Source organism: Accipiter gentilis, chromosome 29 (genome assembly GCF_929443795.1).
Source record: "Accipiter gentilis chromosome 29, bAccGen1.1, whole genome shotgun sequence".
NCBI classification, from domain to species: domain Eukaryota; kingdom Metazoa; phylum Chordata; class Aves; order Accipitriformes; family Accipitridae; genus Astur; species Astur gentilis.
Window position 1 is genome coordinate 10126605 of NC_064908.1, and position 21038 is coordinate 10147642.

A 21038-nucleotide genomic window follows, 5' to 3' on the forward strand; every position below is an offset into this window, starting at 1 on the left:
TTTGCCTGGGAGGTCGAAGATTCAGATTCATTTTTGGGTAGACAGGGGAAAGAAATGAAGGCTTGTTTTATGGGTGAGTCTTAAAATGTGGAGTGCTATCCCTTGTGATCCCTTCTGCCAATTCAGATTTTTTTTTTCTTCCTTCTTCCTGACTGAACTTTGAGTTTAGCTTTAACATGTGAACAGTTTTGTGATGGCTGAAAATGTTAATGTTTGTAAATTATCTTAAATTTGCTGATTTCTGTATAGGTTTGTAGTTTGCTGTTCTTTGTTTTGTAGTCTCTCTTGACATGTAATCCCTTGATAAAGGGAGCTAATTCTGTCTCGGAGTGAAGGAAGCTTTTTTTTTATTTTATTGGTTGTTACATAGCAAAGACAAGCAGTTCACATCTCCTCCTAGACAAAACTGGCTTTTAGTTTCTTTTAATTTATCACTTTTTTTGGTGGTTTGAAACTTTGGTGGTTTGAATTAGCACATTTCCATCAGAGCAGAGAGAAAACAAGCATCCAAGTTATAATGGGGGACCATTTCTTTTAGGGCTGCTCAGAGTATCTGGGCGAATAAGAGCGAGTTAAGCTTTCTGAATGCTCCATATATGCCAAATATGCAACTATGAGCCTGCAGTAATCTATTCTACACTTGCAGGATGGAACAGAAGTGGTTGTTAAGGAGGTGCTGGCAGGAGACAGCGTCCACAGCCTTCTCAGCATTCTTGATGTTATCACGGTAAGTTCTTGAACGTGCAGGTTTTCTGCAGTGCTGCTTTATGTCACAGAGCTTGTTGGCGGAAGTAGACTTTGAATATTGCTAGGAAAGAATCAGTATGGAAAATGTTTCTTTGACCAATTCTTTTCCTCCTTCCAGGCCTTCACAGCTGTAAACTTAGTGCTCTGGTATGTAAGTTGGTTGTGAAACATGTATGCTTGACAGCGTAACACTAGCTATTTCTGTTAAGCAGTAGGATTTGAATTATTCTTTTATGGCTGGAAAACTGAGGCACGGTTTGATTTGCTCAAGGTTATAAAGCAGTCGGGAGGAGGATCAGGTTAGGGCCCAAAAGTCTAGGCTTTTGCACGGCTTGATTTGTTACTTGCCGAATTTATTTTTATTTAGCCTAATGAAAATAAATCTGGCAGTTGTTATTACTGTAATTATACTGTGAAACCAGTTGATGGATTTAATTTTTTCCTAATATGTTAATGTTGCTGGTAACCATTGGAAGGTTGTGCTCTTTGGCAGGCAACAAGATGAGCTAAATGCTAGGTGGTTGTATTTATTGCACAAATTAGTGGTGTGGATTTTGTTTCAATTGGAATTACAGTGATGGTTTTGCTGAAATTGTCACAGTGCATCGGTTTAGGAATACCTAAATTGAAGGTGGAGAATTCATTGTTTTTGATAATACGGAAGCACTTACTTGAAGGATTTTTGATAGTTGAGAGGATGCAGATAATCTAATCAATGTTGTGCATATTTGACCTTGTATCGTGTTTCTCTTGTGCTTGGCTGTCTCCTTTCATTAAAAAGTACTGTTATTCTATGTGTAAGTAGTTTTAATGATTCTGTTAAGTGTTCTTTGCCACTTTTAGATGCAAGCATATATCTATATATCTGTATATATAATTTCCATAAAACCTATTGAAAGTGATAATTTTTAAGCTTGGTCACGTTTTCTTATGTAGAAAGTAATGGCATGTGAATAATTTGGCCTGTACAAGTCTAGTTCGTTCTGTCAAATCCATATTAATAGCAGATTTAGAGGTATCTTTGCTCTTGTTATTTCCACTAATAAATTTCCTTAATGGTAATATTCTAAAGAACAGGACCATCATATAGGAACAAGAATACTAGTCATGTTCTTTTCCTATATTGTTTTTGAATAAACAAGAAGAAATCCTTCTGGTATGACAGTGGTTTGTGGTGGTTTGGGTTTTTTGTTGTTTTTTGTGTTTTGTTGGTTTTTTTAAAGGGTGGTTGCCATTCGTTTTGTGGCAGGGGTTTTTTGTTGTGGTGGGTTTTTTGGTTGTTTTGGGGGGGGAGGGTTGGGTTTTTTTAATTCTCATTCTTTTTTTTTTTTTTCTCATTAGTTATACCACTGGTAAATCAGGAAATAAAAGCTATTGAAAGTGTGTTGAAAAGAGTTATCGGCATGCAGAAGAGTATATAACAAAAAAGTTTGCAATTTTTTTTTTTTTTTTGCTTAAGTAACTTGTTCTCATTTATTTTTGTAACTATATCTTTTCTCCCTTGTTTCCCAGCTTTGTGAACTGGTGGTTTTATTTCTGGTGTTCCTCTTCCTTATGCTCTTTGCTGGCTTTAGGTATAGCAGTAGCATGACAATGGGCAAGGAGAGAGAAAGTAGCATTGACCAAAATAGAGGAGACTTCTCAGTGGCATTCCAAATTAGTGAATGAGTCTTAGAACTCCCTGCAGATTCCATAACCTTAATTAAGTTTCACTGTACCATCAAACACATGGATCTGACATGAAGAAAGAATGTATTTAGAGAGGATTTGAGTTGTCTGAGCTGCATTTGTGATTCCCTTGACTGATTTTGTAACACATGACGTCAGCCAGCCCCCCACTAGGTTGAGAGATGTGCAAGAAAATGGAGGTTGCTGCAAGAATTGGTGATGTCTTGTTGGATCTAAAAGAAAGGTCACACAAGAGGTACTTTCTAATGTAACTTTCTAATTTTTAAAATTGAAAAGTCCTCTTAGATCTACTAAATACAAAGATACCAGCTGTGACATAAAAGACTTGTTCTGCATTTCACTTATTCTGAGAACAGCTAAATGCTGCTTTCTCAAAACTTCAAGGAGAAACTGGAAGCTTTTGAATCTGAGTAGATGCTAGCCCTTTCCTGGCATTTTGGAACAATTCTATGTTGTAGTTAAACTGACTCTGAATTGATACTGCCTCAAATGTTAAAGTGTCTGAACTGAACATTGTTGATGTCCATGCGAGTGTTTTCAGAAGCTGTTGCTGAGTGCTTACTCAACCCATATGTGCAGTCAGATCTTTTTCCTGCCCAGTGAATTTTCATTCAGAGTTAAATGGGACAAATAGAGATGACATTTGGTGCTGATTGCTAGAGCTTTGGGTTTTACTCTTCCTTTGTCCTCCATGTGGAGATGGTATTTAGAAAACTGCGAGCAGGTGGCATAGTTGGAATGAAAAAGAAGAGACTGGGAGGAATATTAATCAATTGCCAGTGACCGAGGGGAGAAAAATGAAAGTCTGGGGATTAAAAGAAGCTAAAAAAACACTTGGATAAAGGTGAGCCTGCAGGGCTCAAGTCTGTTTAAATGGCAGTGGACAAAATAGATGAGTTTATAAAGAAGCAATTGATGGCTGCAAGAACTTTGGGTTGCAGCAGTGTTGCTGTAGTGTGGAGGATGGCAGGTAGGAGTGGAGGAAGACAAAATCCAAGCAATGGGAATAGGGAGAATATGCCAGATTTTGGGGTACAAAAAGAAGTTACCACTACTGGTAGGAGAGTATAAGGCACCTGTCTCTTGTATCAGATTTCTTAACCAAATTCATTTGGATCTGGCCATTACCTGTTATCTGGATCCAACTATGGCTTTAGCTGTGACATTTGTCACCTACAATATTTTATTACTCCACAGCTCTTAAAACAAGACAGAAGTAAATAGTTATCCATGTTGAGAACAAAAAGTTCTCTGTTGAAAAAGCCCTGTTTCACTACTGATTATAACTTAACTGTTCCTTGTGACCTCAGTGTGTGATTGTAAAATAGTATAATTTAAACATGGTATTCTCCGTGTGCTGCTGATTACATTATATTTGAGAGAGCTGACAATTACAGAAGCATTTCCTCTTCATGTTCCTCTGACAGCTTTTAGCATGTTCCAAACCAGTTAGATGTGGTGGTTGGCCCTTTCAAAAGCAGGCTGCTCTCATGCAGAGATTTTGAAAAGAAAAAATTATATGCTGAAAAACTGGAGGGGTGGGCTGTTCTTTGGAGAAAAAGGCTGCTGCATTATTATCCGAAAACTGCTTTTCTGAGAAACTGTCAGCATTGGTCTATCCTCAAACAAGCATTGTTCAGAAAAAAAATAATTATCACACTTTACTGGGTAGGATGTAGACCATAGAAACGTGGTACACGGTGCTTATTTTGCTCTTTTGCATAACTGTTACGGAACACTATTAAACTTAATGCTTATCCTTTGTCCAGTGACTAAAGATTTAATAATTTCCTTAGTTTTTCACTATGTATTTGGAGTAGAGATTGGTATGAAATACAGTTGATGGCAAGTATAGCGATGTACATACATAAAAGCAGACTATATACATGAAACCTGATGAGAAGCATCCACAGGTCCTGAGGGAACTGAGATATGAAGTATCTGAGACACTATCCCTCCTATTTGAGAAGTTGTGGCAGTCCAGTGAAGTTCCTACTGAACTGACTGGAAAAGGGGAAACATAACCCCCATTTTTAAAAAGGGAAAAAAAGACCTGGGGAACTACACGCCAGTCAGTCTCACCTCTGTTCCTCGCAAGATCATGGAGCAGATTCTTCTGGAAACTATGCTAAGGCACATGGGAAATGAGGTGATTGGTGACAGCCAACATGGCTTCACTAGGGGCAAATAGTGCCTGACAGATTTGGTGGCCTTCTATGACTGGGTTACAGTGTTGATGGATAAGGGAAGAGCAACTCATGTCATCTACCTGGCCTTGTGCAAAGCATTTGACACTGGCCTACATGACATCCTTGTCTCTAAATTGGAGAGTGTCATGGTTTAACCCCAGCCAGCAACTAAGCACCACACAGCCGCTCACTCGCTCTCCCCCATCCCACTGGATGGGGGAGAAAATCAGGACAAAAGAAGTAAAACTCCTGGGTTGAGATAAGAACGGTTTAATAGAACAGAGAAGAAGAAGAAACTAATAATGATAACACTAATAAAATGACAACAGTAGTAATAAAAGGATTGGAATGTACAAATGATGCACAGGGCAATTGCTCACCACCCGCCGACCGACACCCAGCCAGTCCCCGAGCGGCGATTCCCTGCCCCCCCACTTCCCAGTTCCTATACTAGATGGGACGTCCCATGGTATGGAATACACCGTTGGCCAGTTTGGGTCAGGTGCACTGGTTGTGTCCTGGCTGGGCATGAGAAGCTGAAAAATCCTTGACTATAGTCTAAACACTACTGAGCAACAACTGAAAACCTCAGTGTTATCAACATTCTTCGCATACTGAATTCAAAACACAGCACTGTACCAGCTACTAGGAAGACAGTTAACTCTATCCCAGCTGAAACCAGGACAGAGACATGGATTTGATGGATGGACTGCTTGGTGGATAAGGAATTGGCTGGATGGTCACACTCAAAGAGTTGTGGTCAATGGCTCGATGTCAAGTGGAGAGCAGTGACGAGTGGCGTTCCTCAGGGGTCGGTATTGGGACTGGTGCTGTTTAACATCTTTGTTGGCGACATGGACAGTGGGAATGAGTCAGTGCACCCTCGGCAAGTTTGCCAACAATGCCAAGCTGTGCGGTGTGGTTGACACACTGGAGGGAAGGCATGCCATCCAGAGGGACCTTGACAGGCTTGAGAGGTGGGCCCGTGCGAACCTCATGAAGTTCAACAAGGCCAAGTGCAAGGTTCTGCCCATGGGTCAGGGCAATCCTAAGCACAAATACAGGCTGGGTGGAGAATAGATTGAGAGCAGCCCTGCGGAGAGGGAATTGGGGTTACTGGTGGATGAAAAACTGGACGTGAGCCGGCAATGTGCGTTTGCAGCCCAGAAAGCCAACCGTATCCTGGGCTGCATCAAAAGCGTGACCAGCAGGTTGAGGGAGGTGATTCTCCCCTTCTACTCCCCTCTTGTGAGACCCTACCTGGAGTACAGTGTTCAGCTCTGGGGCCCCCAACATAAGAAGGACGTGGATCTGCTCAAGTGGGTCCAGAGGAAGGCCATGAAGACGATCGAGGGCTGGAGCATCTCTTCTATGAAGACAGGCTGAGAGAGTTGGGGTTGTTCAGCCTGTAGAAGAAGGCTCTGGGGAGACCTTACAGGAGCCTTCCAGTACCTAAAGGGGGCCTACAGGAAAGCCAGAGAGGGACTTTTTACAAGGGCATGCAGTGATAGGACAAGGGGTAATGGCTTTAAACTGAAAGAGGGAGGATTTAGATTAGATGTAAGGAAGAAGTTCTTCACTGTGAGGGTGGTGAGGCACTGGAACAGGTTGCCCAGAGAATTTGTGGGTGCTACAGCCCTGAGAGTGTTCAGGGCCAGGTTGGATCGGGCTTTGAGCAACCTGGTCTAGTGGAAGGTGTCCCTGCCCATGGCAGGGGGGTTGGAACTACATGATCTTTTAAGGTCCTCTCCAACACAAACCATTCTATGATTCTATGAATTCCAAATGACTTCTTTGTCTAAAGCCAGGCTTTAAACTGGCCTGTAAAAGAGGAATGTTGCATTTATTTTTGGGTACAGCAAAAGCACAGAAGTGTCATTTTTAAATTTCTTTACTTAATTAAAAGAAACTCTGGAAAACTGAAGACAACTGGTAGCTTTGCATTGTAGGTCAAAGAGATGTTTAAAATTTCAAATCCCTCAGGAACTTGAAAATCAAAGCTATTAATATCATCACCAGATTTTATAAAAAGGTCAGCTGAAGTTGGTGTAATTAGGAAATTGGTTCCAATTAATTTAATTTAATTTTAGAATCTGCTTCATCGTGACTTCCAGATCAGCAAGGCAGACAGAGCTGTAGCTTCATTTTCCAGAGTGGTTATAGTTATGCAGAATGTATCTTGTTTGGTTTTGCTGTGTCGTTTAGGCAGAAATTCTTCTGCAGTGATTGTGTGTAGTTGTCTGATGCTCTGGAAGACTTGCAAGTTTTTTTGTTTGTAATCAGCATTTAGCATCTGTGTGTTTAGTGTTTGGTAAAATTTGCCTTCTACTGCTCAGGAGGAATGAAAGCTTCAGAAGCTGTAAGGTGACTTAAAGTAGAAACTCCATTTCTTCCTTAGCTCCTGCTCCATACCATGAAAGGCCTCCTTTTATCTTAGAAATATTGGATAAATCAATATTTCATGTATTAGTAAATGAAATCATGACTTACAGGTATTCTTTTCGGTAGTTATTAATGGGGTACAGGGGTGTTGCTTGGAGTCTTTTATCCAAGTGTTTGGCAGTAGATTTTTGTTTAAATCTATTCTAATTCAAGGGGGAAAAGCCTAAACCAAAGGCATGCCGTCCAGTGTAAAAAAATCTCTGTATTCTATCCACTTACAGTTTTATTTTTCATTGGTTTGTTAATTTTTCATCTGTTCTTCGAGCAACTCAGGACGGTCGAGGCCCAGTTTATCTCAAGTAAAAAGAAGCTGTTTGGCTTTGTCATTTGGAATATTTCATATATATATGAGTATACATGAAGATACGTATATATATCTTGAAACACAAGAAGTCTGCCTGGGTTTTGTCTTATTTCATTATGTTTGTAATTACTATACAGTTTTGTTTGTATTTTTTTGCTGAATATGTGAATCTATGGTTGCTATTGCAGCAAATAGCTTGGTCATCAGTACAGATAATAAAATCAACAAAACCTCGTTTCTTTGCAGTTTTGAATAGTGGGAAGTTGAAATACTTCTGAAGCCTGGCTTTGTCTGTAATAAAACTGCAGCAGATTTGACAGACTAGCCAGTTCCCCTTAACCTGATACAGCTTCTTATAGCTCTTGTTTCTCTACCTCTGTCTCTGTATAATGCTAGTGAAATTGCTGGTGTGAATTCACCTGGCCATGCTGCCCTCATTACATCACCTCTAGGTCATAGAGTATAAGTTCAAGGCTTTTTTGTGGTTGGATGATGTCTGTCAAGCATATACAATATCAAAGTAGAAATCTGGGAAGGGATTGGGAAGAATTAGGTCAGATAATTGGCGGATTAAACTTGTGTCTCTGAAACTTTCTGTTTAGGGTCACCCTGCTCCATATAAAACAGTTTCAGCCCGAGCAGCCATTCCATCCACTATATTGCGACTTCCAGCAAGTGCCTTTCAAGATGTCTTCCAGAAATATCCTGAAACTCTTGTTAGAGTGGTACAGGTAAGCTTTGTTGTTAAGCATAATTGGGAGGTGGGGGAGAAATCACTCTAATTTCAAAGTTACAAGGAAGACATTTTGAAGTTTGGCAAGCTCATCATCCTTTTGCAGATATGAAACTGTTGAGTATAGCTTCTTTTCAAGACTTGGACTAGTTCTGCTATTACTCTTGCTGTTAGAGCCTTAGACTTAATCATCTCAGCATTAATCATGTACAGGAAGAAATAATTCATATATATATACACACACGCACGCACATTGAATCAGTTTCTGCATGTGATAGCCTCTTGAATCAGCCTGATCTGCACTGTAAGCTTGTTGGTCCTGGTGGAGTAGAATATGCTGGCATGGGCTCCGCATCATGGTTATGCACCAAGAAGGCTTCAAAATGGCTTAGAGTATGGAAAAGACTGTCACATATTCTGAAAAAGGGCAGATGTACCATCAGAAGCTGTTTGTTGAGGGGTGATGCTTTATAAAATTAAAAAAATTCAGTCTGACGTGAATTTCCACTTCAGAAGCAATTGTCAGCATCTGAGGAAAGAGCTGTGCTTTGTATTAGTTTTAAGTTCACCTTCCCTTGCTTTGCAGGAGCTTAGACAGTTTTCAAGTGAGCACTGCAAATATGTCTTGTACATCCTGCAAGTGGATGTTAATGCAGGGACTAGTATATTAATGATTTCAGTTTGGAGAGTTTGCCAAGTGGTGCACTGTCCCACAGGTGTAATAGTCAAATGGGTGCACGTGACCTGATGAGTCATTCTGGTCTGTCCTTTTGTTTTACCATCCCTTCTAAATCTTTTTCTCCTTGCAAACTGTTCTGGTATCTGGATGATTTATGAGTGACACATGAACCTCCTAATACTGATGGTTGAGGAGAACAGCTCATTATACCAATTTAATGTGCTTCGTGAGAGCTGATAAAAAAAAGAGAGGATGGCTTAACAGTGGGAATAAGCTGCCAGGGCAGAGGAAGGTCAAGTAGCAGTGATGTCTTATGTAAGTTTAGAGTGCTTGCAGAGCAGTAGCACAGGCTCTGTATGGGGAAAGCTAGAATAAATTTTTTTTATGAGGGGGGGAAAAATGGAAGCAAATGCTTTTATTTCAAGGCACGTTTATTATTAATGTTTACAGAAAACAAAAAGCACTCTTTGGTGTTTGGGAGTAAGACTTTGGATTCTTATGCCATCAAATGATTGTGAAGTCTTTGGTAAATCACTTGAATTTATCTTTGCCTCAATTTATCAAGTGCTAAAAAGGAATTTCAGCTTAGGGTACAGTCTGTATTTTATAAACTGCCTTCAGGTAGTCTGGAACATAACTGTATCTAAATGCAAGAACAAGTGTGGGAGAATGCTAAATCCATTCCTATTGCTTGTTGATTTCCTGTTTCTAGATCATCATGGTAAGGCTGCAGAGAGTAACATTCCTCGCTTTGCACAACTACCTTGGTCTGACTACTGAGCTCTTCAATTGTGTAAGTTTGGGGTACATTTTATCTGCTCTTCCTATACACCCTGGCTGTGACTTGGCACAGAGAGTTTTTCCTTCTTCCAGGAGATTGTAAAGCAAGTGTTACATATTAATTTAATAATGACAGTACTTGAGAAGTAAGGTGCTTGTTATAACCAGCCCATAAAATCCAGCCTATGCTGATGCCTGGGGAATTGTGGGAGGAAGCTTAAATTTCAAAAATTTGAAGAAGTACATCACTTCAAACTGGTGTATGTGCACATACATCAGTATGTTTTAGCAGTCCTGACATTTGTTAATGATACTGAGTCACTTCTACCTATAATACTCCAAAGGATGTACCCTTGGTGGAGGAGGATCAGGTCAGGGAATACTTAAGCAAACTGGACATACATGAGTCCATGGGCCATGATGGGATGCACCTAGGAATGCTGAGGGGGGTGGCAGATATCATTGTAAGGCCACCTTTGATAATCTTTGATTGATCACCGCAACTGAGAGAAGCACCCCAGGGGTCAATAAAAGGTCCAGTCCTGTTTAGCATGCATGAGTGTGTGGTTTACATTTGCCTTTTCACCTTGCTCCTTGCAGCAGAGCCAAGCCATCCCACTCATCTCTGTGACAAGTGTAACATCTGGAGGAAGTTCAAGCAAAGCAGTAAAAAGACAAGTGTCTAATGTGTCAGAGGAAGATCGTGGAGAAAAGTTCGAAAAAGCTGCGGAAGCACTGGAAATAGGTAATGTTTCTGGAAATGTGTAGTAACTATCCTTTGTGATGTTCTTATAACTGTGCTATCGATCAGAGGATTTTTATTTGATTAGAGTAGTTAGGGATTGTCTTAAATCAGTTTCAGGTTTGAAGTCTTTGGATAGTCCTTAGCTTTAACAGGAAATTATTACTGTGTTGTTAATGATATCAGTGGGGGAGGGGGAAGGGGGGAAAAAAGTGGCTCCTCATGTTGCCTTCATAGGAGGAGATGTGAAAATTCTGCACTCTAGATACTAGCAGAAGAATTGCTGGATATATGTAGGCTTTCAGGTTGAAGTGTCAGAACGGAAGCTAAATCTCAGAAAATGAGTTTAATTTTGCCTCTGAACCTGAAAGATTCTTTTTAATTAAATCAAAAGCAGGAAGCAGGTTTAAACAATGTTTAATGTTGGTGTTTCAAAACCTTTAACACAGCCTTTAATAAGTTTTAGCAGTGTATAGTGAGAGGTTCTTGCTGTCAATGAAATTTATTTTATTAGGGAGTACCTTGTGTATATTTGTAAAACTTTTTGTTTCTGTATTTCAGATACGTTGAAGCTTTCTGGTACAGAAAACTCTGAGCATGTTTTCAGGAGAAGCCTTTCTTCACCTCCCTACGCAGGGTCTGCAGAGACTTCTAGTAAGTAGTGCTTGGCAAAATTGTGGGAAATATGTAATGTACCTGTCATGGGGGAAGACACGTACTCTTTGCAGCATTGGTTTAGATGAGCTTCCTGTTTGTTAGATAATCATCTTGCAGTAGTATTGCTTCCTAACTCATTTGTCAAAAATTTACTTTCTGAAGTAACAAATGGACTGTTACCTAAGAGAGCATTCCCTTGCTGTCTTTATTAGCAATGGGGAACATACAGTACTTTGGCTACTGAGAGACCTGCAAATGAAGAGTTTTATTAATTGATATAACTGAAACAAAGTGACTTATGATGATATGCTGTCATCTTTCATGTGAAAGATGACACATGATTCTTGCTTGGCTGATTGTCCCGAAGAGCACGTTACATGGCTTTGTTGCTTTTAGAGGAATGTTTTTTGAGTGGGTAATAAAAGTGATTTATCATTGAATGCGCTGATGAGACATTTATGGGGCTGAGCTGTTTTGATGCTACACTATTTGTTTCGGTGAACTTCAGTCATCTCCACTGTAGACATCTTCCTCTGAGCCAGTTGTTAAGGTTAGCTTTATGTTCGAGGTAGAAACACTGGAACTTCTTGGGTGAATCACAGAAGGAAAGCATCTGTCTTCCCTTAGCCGAGTACCAAACTAACTATCTTGAGGTAGTTGTAAGGTCATGCTTAGATACTGTAGTCGTTATAAAGATATTGTTAATAGAGAAGTCATATAAAGTTTAATTGGTGCAATAAAGGTATCCTGGATACATTAGAAGATACATGTATTGCTTATGTTGACTATTAAATGGCTTAGGAGATAAGAACATACTATGGGGGGTTAGAGAGTATGGAGACAAGGAGAAAGGAGGGAGACAGGCTGAGGGAGCCCTCAGCATTGAGGGCTTTCCCCAAGATAAGGTTTCTAACACTTGTTGATATCAAGTTAAGTTGGTGGTAAGTAAAGAAGAGAAGAATGGGTAGTTACTTCATTTTTAACAAGAGCTGATTCACTTCCCTCTTCAATTTCTGCTGTGCAAATGTACAATGTCCCAGTTAATTTTTTTCATAGTTTCCATGTTACTGTCCAGAGGGATGGATGTGACAGAGAAGTAGGATTTTGGCTAGTGATAAGTAGATCATCTTTCTGAACCAGGGAAACAAATTAAGGGAAAATACTGAACTGACCCATGTAAGACTTGGCTTTATTTTTGTATGCGTTAGGTTGTTCTGCACTATGCATTATAAAATGTACTAGCAGACTTAATTCAGTGGTGAATTAAGTAATGTTTACTCTGAACATAGCCATTTTTCCCCCAGGTTGATAAAACAGTTCAGGGAGGTCTGCCTATGCAGCCTTGTAACACCTCTTAAGGTAGAGTCCGTGCATGTTCTTAGAAGCTTTTATGTGGAAGGATCCCTGCATACCTAAGAGTGAATATGTCCATTTGTCCTTCCTCACTCCTTTTATGTGTCCTGAGAGTTATGTCAGGGTACACAGAGCTTAGCAGAGAGAGATAATTAACTTTTACTGACAGAAGAAGCATATCTAATTGGGTAATTATGATTTGCCTCAGTTAACAAAGCTGATTTCTGTTCACTGCACTGAGGTTACAGTCACTGTTTAGCTTACATGGAAAATATCTTGATGTTTGTAATGATCAAGATCTTGCTTCAGATTCTATTCCACTACCTTTCTGTGTGTTCAGACTCCATGGGGATATTGATTATGTTTATTATTGATTCAGAGAAAAGAGAACTGTCTGTTATTAGTCACACAGGTGCTATTATATCAGCACCTCTTTGATTTCCTTGGCTCATTAGAATTAACAAAAACTGCAAAAAATTACTTTGGGGTAAACATTTTTTCCTCACTTGCTCCTGGGGTTGGGGTGTAATTTGTTCTTCTATTTTTTTGTATAGCTATCTAACTTGAAATGTAGCAGTTGTGGAGATGAGAAAATACAACCCTGCCAACTTAGGCTAGTCTACTTTTAAAGTATACTAACCCTTTTTGTAGAGAAAGATGTAATTAAGTCATGTGGAGTATCTGGGCTGGTGGATAGAAGAATTAGAAGAACGAAATAAAACAGGATCTTTTGTTTGCGATAACTTCAGTTTTATTGTTCCTAGAAGTGAGTGTTCCCAACTTAGAGTTATCTTTTATTGGTTTGTTTGTTGTTTTTTTTTATCAAGAGTAAAGAGAAGCTGCTTTTCCTTCTTCAAAACTGGAGCCATGACCCTACAGCATACATGCAGTAGCACAGGACCACCTGCATTAGGAAAAGCAGGCAGCTCAGTAAGCGAGTACTTGGAAGGAAAGAGGCGGCTGAAATACTGTGAGGGGCTATGTCAGTTGCCATTGTTTTTGCAGTGACTTCCATATCAGCAGTGTGTGGGATACCAGCGAGCATGTGTTCATCAAACAGGATTGCATTCCACTCTTGAGTTTCCCACTGCCTTCTGTTCTTTTGACTCAATGGTTCTAGTTAAAGCTTGTTCTGCTGTATCCTTTCTAACTCCCATTTGAGCAACAAGACAGTTTAATTAATCACTGTGTGGGAAGCTTATATCTATGACTGAGATGAAGACTTCTACTTTGAATAGAAGTCTAGTAGACATAAGCTTTCACGCTTAGAATGCTGCCTCTTTTTTCTCTCTCTGATTTTTTTTTTAATATGCAGAGCTATGTAGAGGATGCTTTTCTTGCCTACATACCCATTATCAGATTATTTAGGTTTAACCTGAGAAGTGTGTGTTTAGATTTAAAACGCACTTGCTGTACTGGGGTTTACTAATTATGCTGACACTGTGATTTGCGGGGCAGTATAATTGACAGGTAGTCAAATCAGCCCATATGGATTTCCATGCTGCTATTTCTATTAGCCCAGCTTTTTTTTGTTTATAACTAATTTAGGGTCTTTAATGTTGCAGTGTGTATGAAATTCAGTTAGTAGCATCAACAGCGCTTTTTTTTTTTGTCTTATGGTTTGTAAATTTTGCTGATGACAATCCTTGGGTCAACTTGTTGGGTTTCTTGTTTGGAGGCTGATCACTAAATGATGTTATGACCTCAGTGGCAGATGTGGATTTACTACATACAAAGATTTGTTTGTATTTGTAGATAAGGTGGAAGAGAGTACTCTGAGGCAGATCTGAATCTTTGGGACAGTAAGATTCTCTCCTTGTACTAGCTGGGGTGGACATAGGAGTCAAGCTCCTTCAGAAGTAAAATAATTGTATTTTTAAAATTAAATTTATAGATAGCCCTTCATGGAATGGTAGTATTTTCACATGATCATATGTCACAAGGGTGTAAATATAGGGCAGCTCCATGTTTCCAAAAGCCAACTTTCCAAAGATCAGGGCAATCCTGGGCAAACTCAAGTGTGTATGTGTATAGAGGTGGAGGGAGATGGGGGAGGAATTCAGAATTAAAAATTTGAGCCCTTTCTGAGTTCATGAGGTAACAAAATTCAACAGTCAAGAAAGATAATTGCTTTTCCTAAGGGCCCATCATATTTTTGAGCAGCAATTTGTATTTAAAAACCCAAAACTTTAAGAACAATGTAGTAACAGAAGGAGAAAGGCATAAGGGAGAAAATGTAAACTTTTCTGAATACAGTATATTTTTGAGATCTATTAGGCATAGAAATATGATAGAAGTGATTATAGGTTTATTTGTTAAAGGAAATTGCAATCTCTGCATGATTCTTAAAGTCATCTATAAATCATCAGGCTGATATGTGGGTGTCCTATTCAAGGTAATTAAATAGGAAGCATTTCCCAGTTATGTTTTGTGTTATTTATTATCTCAGATAAGTTCCTGGAAGGTGGATGGGACAGCCAAGGAGGTAATATAATTAAGATGTATTAAAATTGGGAAGTAAAGAATAGAAGTTGTCAGTGACTTCAAATTCGTGCATTAAATAAGTGAAACCTGTAAGGGAATTCCTTATGTATCTCTCAGCACATGATGTGCTTTGTAAATATGGACAAATTGTAGAGAAGTTCTGAAATTATTTTAGGCATTGGGGGGAAAACGCTTTCTATAGAGAAACTTTTAAGAAGTTGCTGATCATAATATTCTCCCTATGAAAGCTCTTGCAATATATTGGGTACAAAAAAAGTTCTTTTGTTTGGTGGAGAAAAGTTTAATAGGAATAATTTCCTGAAAACAATGAGGAAAATCTGTTTGGTGGATTTGCCTCTTCCTGATAATCTTCAGATCCAAATGACTCTTCTTTGTTTACCCTAAAATAATTATTGTACTCTGTACTAGAGCGGATGTGGGAATTTTGGGACATACTGCATACAGGAGCTCAACTGAGAAGATTTAAAGTTCCCATCAGATCTTCCAGGTCAAAAGGAACTAGGAAATAAAGAAGAATACGAGGATGCCACTTGCTATTTTATCCTCAGCTTCAGAAACCAAAAAACCAAAAAACCAAACAAATAAAAAGTTGCCTGACTTCGTGTACTATCTGCTATTTCTGAGAAACTGTAATAAACGAGTTGCTTAAAAAAAGATTTTTATATTGCTTGTAGATAATTCCAGCAGTGGAAAGTCAGACATGGACATGGCGTATGAAAGAGCCAGAGTGCACTTTGGCTCGGAGGACACTGCCAGCAGTCCTGTTGTGGGCAAGGTAGGTCTCCTCCTTTGGAGATTCTAGCATGTTTCTTGCATTGTACTTTCTTACATCATTATTCTTTGAGTGATTTAAATGTTTTCTCCCTTACTTTGAAATGCTACCCTTGCAACTCTACAAGTTGTAGTATTTGGTCATCTTGTATTGGTGTGTTTTAACATACAGTTGTTTCAGTAGATTTTGGTGACTGTTTAGGCTTTTTGGTGCAGATCTTGAAACTTGGTGGAAATTCCCTTGGCAAGTAATGGGAAAGCACTGCTGCAACTTTTTGATTTTAGGTATTGCCTTCCTCTGACTCATGAAAAGGATTATGTGGAAAGGTGAATTTGTCAGACCGTCCTTTATTTGTGAGAATTACTTTGCAGCAAGGAATTAAAAACTTGTATCAGCACGTGAACTTCCTGTACGTTTTCAGTCATGATTTATAAATCTTTATCTTTTTGTGGCCTGCTTTTTACGAATACTGACCTGCAATTTAAGAGCACAAAAATGCTCTTGAATTGTAAAACTGCAAACCAAAATCTGAAGAGAAACTGGCTCAGTGTGACAGACATTTTATTTTTTTCTTCCATCTTCATATATAGTGTTGATCAAGTTTTGCTTCTATCAAGCTGGCAGCTGCCCAGTTTCTGAAAAGTCTCTTGTTCTTCCCTTTTGCAAGCTGTGATGAGTAACATTGTTTGACTTGAGTGTCAAGCTTCGCAGAAAAATACAAGGATAATGAAGTTAGCAAGCTGTTGCTTTTTTGGAAACAGCTTTTTTTTCGCAGGCCACCAGTTGTGGTAGATAAAGAACACAGATGATATGGCAAGTTTTTGCTGGGTAGGTGCCAATTATAACATTTAAACCAATACTTGTTGTGTATCTGTTCTTTGCAGTCGATATTGAAGAAGACTGTGACAGTGACAGAAACTCCTTCAGCAGTTTTCCATTATAGTGCTGTTCAAGATTCCTGTAATAGCAAACATATTGATGCCATTGTCGAAGCAGCAAAGAAAGACCTTTCAACCTTGATGAAACTTGATGTAAGTTATTGCAGGAAGAAATGGCTTTGTTTTTGCTTTTTATGTCATTCTGCCAGGCACTAAAAAGTAAATTGTCTCCCTAGTATACTGTAGACTAGCTGAATATGTTATTCTCTAGTCTGTTGAAGTTAGTAGCAGGACTGATATAAATCTGAATTATTCTGCCATATGAAAAGACCATACTGAAATACACTGTGTGAATCTTTTCTCATAGTGTATAGATTTATCCATGTGAGAAGTAAACGTGTAATTTCTGCTGCCTTGTAATTTCACGCTCTCACATACTGTGTGAAGAAGTTATGTAAAGGCGTTCAGGTGATTGCTGAATCTATTAATCCTGTTGGCATAGCATCCGAGTGCCTTGTTTGGTTTTTGGAGCTGAATCTCTGTATTTGGCCAATGGCTATGAGTACATCTCACAGCTGAGTGGCTGTTCCGTGTCCATTCCAAGTTAAACGCTTGGTAACCTCACAGTCGTCATTATTGAGGTCAGCTCCTGCTTATCACCTTCATGTTGTAAAAAGGAATGAAAATGTTTGTTTTCATCATTCTTATGATTCCAGCTACATTTCATTACAGAGGTGTAGCTGTTCATGCAGCTAATCAGACAATTTGGGAAAACTGTACTAAATTGTCTAAATCAGTCACAGATAGCCAAGTTTTATTACAGCATATATTTCAATAACTCAAGTCTGCTGATGCTGCCAGAGACCTGGGTGCAGCTGCTGCCGCTTCTGCCTTTGCTTTTTTTTTTTTAAATCTAGAATAAATTTCTCAGTAATTAACAAGTAAACAGATTAGCCTTAACTCTAATTAGAACAGTATCCTTAAAATGCAGCATCTAATAAGCAGTGTTTTTAACATGAAGATCTAAATATAATGAAATAATGTAGGCTTTTCAAACTTTGATATTATAGCAGCTCAGTTTTTCACAAGCAAATAAGAATCTGATGGAATGTAGCCAAATGCTAGAAATCTCATTTAAAGGTCAATGTTAATTTTTTTCCATGCAGGATACCAGAAGTTGATTGTTCTACAGGCAATGGAAGAAAAATCTTACTGTGTTTAAAATATTTGTGTTCAATGCTACTTACATAAGGGAAGAAAATGAATTCTGTGAGCTCTTCTCTTAAAAAAACTACCTCAGATCTTTTATTTTTTAGCTGACTTGAGGCATCTTAAGTTGTCATTTTTCAGAACAGCCAATCAGTGTGAGTGAAATCAAGATATTTTGATGATGGTGGTAAGGGGTTTTTTTGGATGTTTGGTGGTTGTTGTTTTTCATAAGGCTGTAAGAGAGAGAGAGGAGGGGATAATTTACTATAGGAGAAAGGCAGTATTATTTCAAATGACCTTTAGGTATCTGACTTCAGAATTAAGATTTTGTTTTGTTTTAAATAACTTGAATTCCTTGGATCTCTGTCAGGAAAGGTTTTCAATCTCATACAACTTTTACATGTTTTCAGCTTTATCTGAAGTTATGATATGAGAGTTAATGTTGCAAGGCATATCTTCTGCATGAGTTATAAGGGAATTGCCTTTGACAAAAAAATTATTAGTCCCAGTTAATTACTACTTTCTTTTATTGTTTATAAGTGGTTTGTGCTTTCACTACTGCATCATAAACCGCTGCTAATTTATTATCTATTATAGTAACACAAAAAAGGAAACTTGCTGTGAAATGGATATTGTTGTGTTAGTAACTTTTTCTAAAATCCTAGTGGCTGGAGGAGGCTGGAGGGGATCAGTGCGAAGTTATTTAGCTCAAATCCTGTAACTATGCAATGCTGAATTTGGGTTTGCTGGTCTTGCCCATTCAAGAGAGAAGGTACTAGACAGGATAGATCTTGTCTGTGATCTTGTTTGTTAACTCCTTTATTGCTTAATCAGAGTAGTAATAGCACAGAAAAGTAGGATTTCAAGGACTGCTTGGAGGTCATTCAGTCTCTTTTCATGGCCAAGGCAGAATCAAATATTGCTATGTCATTTCTGGCAGGTTTTTGACTAAGCTGTTCTTAAAGATCTCCAATGATGAGGACTTCACAGCTTTGTGTGCAATCTATGCCAATACTTAAGTAGCCTTAGACATGAAGAAAATCTTTGCAGCCATTTTTATTAGAGCTAATGCAGCCAGAAAAAGCTGTTGATAAGTAGAGCTCATTAGGAAACTTGTATCCCCTTACTACGAGATACTTTCATAGTTAGAACTTCGTCTTTAAGAATAGGTAATACAATCATAAATGTACAAATATAGAAAAAACATCATAGAAATTAGTTGAGTTGATATTGTTGAACTGAAATATTTTGACAGGTGCTTGTCAGGTTCTTTGGGTTGGATATGTTCCCATGAAACAGACTGGTTTCAATAAAACTAATTTTTGATGAAAATCTGTTCTTTTTATCAGCTGTAGGTGTAAAGAATAATTCTGATTGTTTCACTTGCTCTATTTTTTCAACCAAAAATGAAAAGAGAAAAACTTGGCATAAGAATTACAATGGTAAAATGTTTACATCTCTGCTATATTGTTTTCCTGCTGCAATAAGGTTAATGACTGTGGGCAGATTCTGCTATGCTGCTTGCACTGAATTGTCTTTTACTGTGCATGCAGCTCTCTTGCTTTTAGTGGTTCTACCTCCGTGGCAAAGTACTGGACTGTTGTGGTTTAACCCCAGCCAGCAGCTAAGCACGAGGCAGCAGCTCACTTGCTTCCCCCCCACCCAGTGGGATGGGGGAGAGAATTGGGGAGAAAAAGTAAAACTCGTGGGTTGAGATAAGAACAGCTTGTTTAATAGAACAGAAAGGAAGAAAAGAATAATGATAATAACAACAATAAAATGACAATAATAATAAAAGGATTGGAATAGACAAAACAAGTGATGCACAATGCAATTGCTCACCAGTCACTGACTGATGCCCAGTTAGTTCCCAAGCAGCGATCCGTGCCCCAGGTCAAGTCCACGCAGTTTATATACTGGGCATGATGTCACATGGTATGGAATATCCCTTTGGCCAGTTTGGGTCATCTGTCCTGGATGTGTCCCCTCCCAGCTTCTTGTGCCCCTCTAGCCTTCTTGCTGGCTGGGCATGAGAAGCTGAAAAATCCTTACTTGGTATAAATGTGACTTAGCAACAACTGAAAACATCAGTGTGTTATCAACATTCTTCTAGTACTGAATCCAAAACAACACTATACCAGCTACTAGAAAGAAAATTAACTCTTATCTCAGCCAAAACCAGGACATGGACACAGTAGTGTCTGGCTTTGCCTTGCGAGGGTTAAGCTGCAAGACACCAGGACTCACTGTCATTCTTTAACATAATGCAAGAATCATGTAATTGAGCCTGGGTTTTTGCCTCTACCTTTTTGGATCATGATAATAAAATGTTGAGCTTCTGAAGATTTGCTGGTTTGCGTAAAAGTTTTGCCAAAGCAAAGGTGTCCTGAAGCATTAGGGTTTGATGCTGACTGCATGTGGGACATCCAACTATATGTGCAGTTCTTGGAAAGAAAATTCTCTCCATGCCTTTTGGTTGTCTGTGCTATGTACTCAGGATTATGGTGGTGACCAGCTTTGGAGCTGGAAAGGAATCTTTTGATCAGCTGATGCACTTAACCAGATCAGCTCCTTGCCATTGCAAGGGTTTGGGGTTGAGTCCAAACTGAGGGCAGGCTTTTGGAAAGACCCTCCCTCCCATGTGCTCATCAGTCAGGAGAGACATTCCCCCTCTCCTGTGCAACCCACATGTGCATGCACGCAAGATTTCATTGCTTTGGGGAAGCTTTTGGTCTACAGTGTGTATGAAAATCTGCTAGGCATGCACAGCACAGCTGAGCTATGTGACCAGGGAAGTGCTGTAATAAAGCAAGTGTTAGATCATCTTCTCCAGTTCCTCCATGATGTAGACAGTCTCCTCTAGTTTCACCTTCCTTTGAAAATAATTTCATGATTTTCATGCTAGCTGATATAGGTCTCTTTTCATTATAGACCCTTAAAAGAGTCTGGGGGCAAAATTGACAAGTATAAAATCCTTAAGAATCTAAATCTGATTAATTAAGATTAATTAAACCTTTTTTTTCTTCTGAAAGAAATCTCTGTTGGGTACAGAAATATAAAAATCATGCACTATATTTTTAAGAGATTCAAGTACTTATAACATCATCTTTAGTAATTATTATTTTTATTTGGATGCTTCCTTACATTCCTGGATCTTTACATGTGCACAGACAAGTAAATTGTACCCCCCGCCCCTTTTGTCTCCAGGATCCTTCGTTGTTGAATGGCAAAGTGACACTGCATCAGGTTACTGCTGGGACTGTGCTGTCAAGGCAAGGAGATCAGGTGAGTGGGCATCATCTGAGAGTAGAGAGAACATGAGTCTGGCTCAGTCTTTGCACTCCACCATAAGGTATTTA

General features: G+C 38.9%; 1 protein-coding gene across 3 annotated transcripts in view; it reads left to right on the forward strand.

Annotated features, from left to right (window-relative positions):
• The window catches only part of PNPLA7 (patatin like phospholipase domain containing 7), a 131263-nt gene that overhangs the window by 9357 nt on the left and 100868 nt on the right, over positions 1-21038 (forward strand). For all 3 annotated transcript variants that reach the window (XM_049832154.1, XM_049832155.1, XM_049832156.1), the window contains 8 exons: positions 647-727; positions 7974-8102; positions 9496-9576; positions 10164-10308; positions 10867-10959; positions 15495-15595; positions 16477-16623; positions 20887-20964. In XM_049832154.1, coding sequence (XP_049688111.1) covers positions 647-727; positions 7974-8102; positions 9496-9576; positions 10164-10308; positions 10867-10959; positions 15495-15595; positions 16477-16623; positions 20887-20964 — 855 coding nt within the window. The remainder of the gene's footprint in view (positions 1-646; positions 728-7973; positions 8103-9495; positions 9577-10163; positions 10309-10866; positions 10960-15494; positions 15596-16476; positions 16624-20886; positions 20965-21038) is intronic.